Source organism: Trichechus manatus, unplaced genomic scaffold (assembly GCF_000243295.1).
Source record: "Trichechus manatus latirostris isolate Lorelei unplaced genomic scaffold, TriManLat1.0 scaffold00094, whole genome shotgun sequence".
NCBI classification, from domain to species: domain Eukaryota; kingdom Metazoa; phylum Chordata; class Mammalia; order Sirenia; family Trichechidae; genus Trichechus; species Trichechus manatus.
In genome coordinates this window covers 3,954,559-3,959,930 of record NW_004444030.1, presented here as the reverse complement: position 1 = coordinate 3,959,930, position 5,372 = coordinate 3,954,559, and the positions used below count along the sequence as shown (strand labels likewise).

Below are 5,372 nucleotides of genomic sequence, written 5' to 3'. Positions count from 1 at the left end.
TGTCATAAAACAACATGTGTACTACTGTTTCATGAGAAACTATTTGTTCTGTAAGCCTTCACCTGAAGTACAATAAAATATATATAAAAAAAAAAGTAAGTATTTCTGATAGTTTTTGCCTCTTAATCCTCTAGACTTTCTTTTTTGGCATACTTACTCCTTCCATGGTTTTAGTAATCTCTCTTAGATGACTTTCATATATACTAGATCAAAAGCTTCTTGATGATAGGTATTTGTCTCTCTAATGCCTAACACAGTGCCTAGTGCATAATAAGCATTCAATACATAGTGTTTGAAAGAATGAATATATTTCTCCTTAATTTCAATTGTATATTTCCTAATTTCTACTATATCTCAAATTTAACTTAAAAAAATAGCTAATGTCTCCTTCCATCTTTATTACTTCCTTAATTTTCCCTCATTTCATACTTCCATTTCTCCCCATCCTCTAACCTTTCCCCCATTCCCCCTCGATAATCCCTATTGCTGCTGTTCTCTTTGGACACGATACCACTGTCCTCATAGTCACTAGACTAAAATCTTTATCCAACAGGATAAAGTTCAAAATCCTCTGTATAAACCCTTCATGATCTGGCCCTGGCCTGTTTTTCTAGCCTCACTTCTTACTGATCCCCAAAGAAGGTCTCCAGCCAAAGTGTTTGCTCCTCTAGGAAGCCTTACCTTTTGTAAATGGTACATGTAGACATTCAACAGTTGCTGTTGTCAGTTTGATCCCATATAGATAGCTTTTAAAAGAGCATAATGCTAAAGGCAGACATTTTTTACTAAGCTAAACTATTATTTGGTTTTAAGAAGACTTCAGGGGATATTTTTGGTTTAAGGTTTAAAGACACCGACAGCTTTTTTTAATGTGAGGTCTCAAGGCAGTAACAAAAAGAGACAACTGATTTCACACAGGCTTATTATTAAGTTCACCCCTACTTATACATACATACACATATGCACACACATATAATCAGATATTCCCTTCTAAATGGCTTACATTTTCCAGAAGGCCCTACACTGACAGGAAATAAAACAAGATACAGCTTCAATTGTTGGTGTTTATTTTTTATTTGTATAGAATACCTCCAAGAACTCTTTTCCAATGGTTATTACATAGTATTCAGAAAGGCCTGCTGGACTAGTATTTCCTTTGTTAAGACCCAATGGCCAAATTTTTAATGCGTGGCACATTCAAAAAATTTTAAATGTTCTTAGATTATAGAATATTTTGTTTGCCAATATTTTATAATTCTCAGAAGGATTTTATGTTGAGTTATTCTTTAATCAACCTTTCTTGATAAGGGCTCATAGTTGATATTTTTTACATTCACACATAACCTAATGACATATCTTACCAACAAAAAAACCCATTGCTGTCGAATCAGTTCCGACTCATAGCGACCCTATAGGACAGAATAGAACTGCCCCATAGGGTTTCCAAGGAGCGCCTGGTGGATTTGAACTGCTGATCTTTTGGTTAGCAGCCGTAGCTCTTAACCACTATGCCACCAGGGTTTCCCTGACATACCTTACTGTTTTATTATTGTTACATTGGTCATTCAACTCACCATTATCAATGGATTCAAAACTATCATCGCCATGAATTTACATTTGTAACTGATTATACATAATGCTCATGTATCAGAGGATAGGATAATAAAATATGTCCTCAAAACTATGACTATATTGTTTTCTAGGCTTATCAGTTGCTATATAAATAAAATTACTAGTATAGAAGTTGAAGTGGGAAAAGAACAAAAATTTATATTCAGTTAACTCTTTTTGGTCATTTGAAGGTATCGCAAGTTTTTTTCATTGACTGTAGCATACTGTGACCATTTCTATGTTGGCACCAAGCCTCAGATGCTATTCTGTCGTGAGTGTTTCTTCACTCAGATAGCATCGTTGTAGGAGGTGTAATGGTTAGTTTTCCCTTAAATTAGTTGTTCACTTGATGTATTTACTTCTTTTTTTTTAAGAGCATTCTGGTTCTCATTTCTCTGAATAAGGAGGTTCAGGTCTGTATGCCATGATATTGACTGGATCTGTAGCAAAATCTGATGTGACTCTGTCATTTTGAAATGTAACATCTTCCAACATCAAGATCTTTCTATGTCTAGATGAGCTCCAGCAGAATTGAAATAAACTAACTACTGGGTATTTTAAGTTTGTTAAATTTAAAAATCATCATTATTATTAGAGGATAGTAGTGGTCCAGTGGTAGACTTCTTGCCTTCCGTGCGGGAGACCCAGGTTCGATTCCCAGCCAGTGCACCTCATGTACAGCCACCATCTGTCTGTCAGTGGAGGCTTGTGTGTTACTATGATGCTGAGCAGGTTTCAGCAGAGCTTCCAGACTAAGACGGACTAGGAAGAAAGGCTTGACTATCTACTTATGAAAATCAGCCAACGAAAACCTTATGGAATCACACCACCAGAGCCACAACTGATTATGAGGGTTGGCACAGGATGGGCAACATTTCCTTCTGTTGCGTATGGGGTTGCCATGAGTCAGAGATGGCTCAGTGGAAACTAACAAGTTTTTTATTTATTTTAAATTATTTACTGAACATCAGTGTATATATGTAATTATGTATATATTTTTTTACTATCACCACTCTCAAGGAGACTTTAGGGAACTAACAATGTAAAAGATATTTTTTTCCTAAAAATATTGTTATTAAGTACAAAAGTAATGGTTTATGTAGTAAGTGTTATGGAAGTTCAGAAGAGAATGAGATTAATGAATGAGGAACAAAGATTTAAGTTAGGCCTCAAGTGGGATACATAAGACTTGGAAAGATAAAGGGGGGAGGGTGGGAATAACCAGGCTGTGGAGAAAGCATGAGTAAAATTATAGAGACAGAAATGTGTATTACAGAGTCAGCTAAACAGATTGATCTGGCTAAGGAAAAGGATTTGTATCAAGAAATAGTGATTGAAGCCAGAATATAAAGTGCCAAGTGAAAGAATTTAAATTCGATGCCTTACGCAGTAGAGATCAATTGAATGTTTTGAGATAAAAGCTGACAGGAAAAAACGTATTAGTTAGGAAGACTGATGTAATGTGTGTAGGGGGTGGGTTGGGAAGGGGAGCAGAGAACTGGAAGTCGGATAATAGCCAACCAGTTAGGAGGAAGTATAAGGTGATCCTACTGGTGGCAATAAAAACCAAACCAAACCCGTTGCCGTCAAGTCAATTCCAACTCATAGCGATCCTATAGGACAGAGTAGAACTGCCCCATAGGCTGAGAGAAAATGAAGGGGTTAAGGTACTAGTGCCTCCTAGAGGGTAAAAAGCTTTTGTGGTGGAGGTGAAGCTATAAAAGAATAGAAGAATAGAATGGTTACATAACCCCCCACCCTGAGGCTTCTGATTTTAAATAGCCAGTACTTCGTGTGTTAGATAGAAGTTCGACTAAATTTACAGCTGCAGCAGCTCCTCTCAGAATTTGAAATTAAAGTCCTCAGTGTTATACAAGAGAAACCACAAAATCTTTGGTCATAATGGAGGGACTTCTGTGTTTCTATAGAGTGCCTATGCTTCTTGAGAATTAGGGTCTTCAAGAACCAACAGCACTAAGAGTAGGTCAGGTCTATTCATGTGAGAACATGTCATTGTCTTAGAATATGTCTACTTATTTATTCATTCAACAAATACTTATTAAGTACCTCAGTACACTGGCACCTTGCCAATCTCTCTGTGGCATATGTATCTTCTTTCTGGGAGACATTTGCCTCTGAAGGCTCAATGTAGGTACTCACCTGATTACTTAATTTACTTAATTAGAAATACCTTAAATGGACCTATTTAAGGTATTAAAGAGGGGAAAATGAAACTATTTCCCCCTCTATTTATATCCTGGCATATTCTTACTGAACACACAGAAGTTCTTCTCTATAGCCAGATAACCTCACAATCAGTATTTCAAACTTTTGTGTATTAATTTTTCATTTCTCAATAGTTTTGGATGCCTACTGAAAATGTAATGCTGGGAGGCAATAAGGAAAGCAAATTCCATTTCTCTAAACTAAAGAGAAAGAAAGATTTGGAAAAGAACAGAAAAATTAGAAAAATAGAATGGATGAGGCAAATGTAAGTTGATGAAATACTTAGATTTACTAAAGAAGTATACAGTATTTTAAACTAAAAAAATTTTCTATTACTACTAAAATAATTATGGTATTTTTAAAAGAAAATATAAAATTATGGTTACATTTTTTAAAAAATGCATAGAAAACAAACATTTAATGTATGCCTACTATGTGCCAGACACTCTCTTAATCTCTGGAATATAAATGGGAAAATATATATTGTGTTTGACCTCAAGAAAATTACACTCTGTTGGAATGTCAGAAAAGAAAATAAGCATTTAGTATTATACATCAGATAACTTCAGTTTGTTCCTCCAGACACACCCTATACTCTTCGCCACTGTTCTCTAAGAGACTGACCTTAATAGATTACATCTAGGGGCTTCTGTGCCCTCAGTCTTCAGCTGGGCTCATCCAATGGGCAGGAGGTGGAGGAGGGAGAGAAAGATAACTTAGAGATATTTTTCCTCTATTTCCTTCCTGTGATGTCGACTTGGACTGGCTGTGCCCCTTAATCAAAGATACTGCACCTCAGAAGTCAACGGACTACATGACTTGCTCTTTTTCCAGTTTTTGGTAACTGTTCCCTTCAAATTACTTCAGATCTAGAGTGGTAAGAGCTCAGTGACACTAACCCTGGCTTATTGCACTATCCTGTATACCAGTGATTTCTCTGGATGTGTTGGTCCCCTACACTCAGACTTTTATTAATAGTCTAGTTGTAAACTTTACTTGAATTAGCCTATTTTGAATATGCGATGTGTTTCCTATTGGGACCCTAACTGATATAGTAATGGGTACCAGGTAAGATTCCCAGGAAACAAATTTTTAAATATGGAATTGGTTTGGTCATATATTCAAAGCCATAAATAATCTCCTTAATTGAGTAAATAGAACACAGATAATCTATAGCATGCAGTGGCCCTCAGATTATTAATGGTGGAGGCATAGGACAAAATGGAGATGGAAGGCAAGGCTTTGGATGATTAAGTGACAGAGATACTTAGTCTCTGTGGCACCGATATCGATTGTAAAGATTGTGGAGTAACCCAGCTTCTTCTTATGGTTATAAGTAGTGTAGACAGGGAAAAAGATAAATTTAAAAACATAATCATGCAATTAAGATCGTGTGTAGACTTCACAAGAGATGCTGTGGAAACAAAGGGTTGTAAGAATTCTGTTTCTGGCCTTGATGGAGTAACAAGGCTAGATTTACCTGCCTACTTTAAACAAATGAAAAAAAATAGACAAATATATTAAAACATTTTTAG

The 5,372-nt window shown here is 35.9% G+C and overlaps 1 protein-coding gene across 1 annotated transcript in view; it reads left to right on the top strand.

Moving 5' to 3' along the window:
• CUNH11orf65 (chromosome unknown C11orf65 homolog) overlaps positions 1-5,372 on the top strand; it is a 48,654-nt gene that overhangs the window by 22,135 nt on the left and 21,147 nt on the right. The window contains exon 5 of the mRNA XM_023737003.1: positions 3,972-4,102. Coding sequence (XP_023592771.1) covers positions 3,972-4,102 — 131 coding nt within the window. The remainder of the gene's footprint in view (positions 1-3,971; positions 4,103-5,372) is intronic.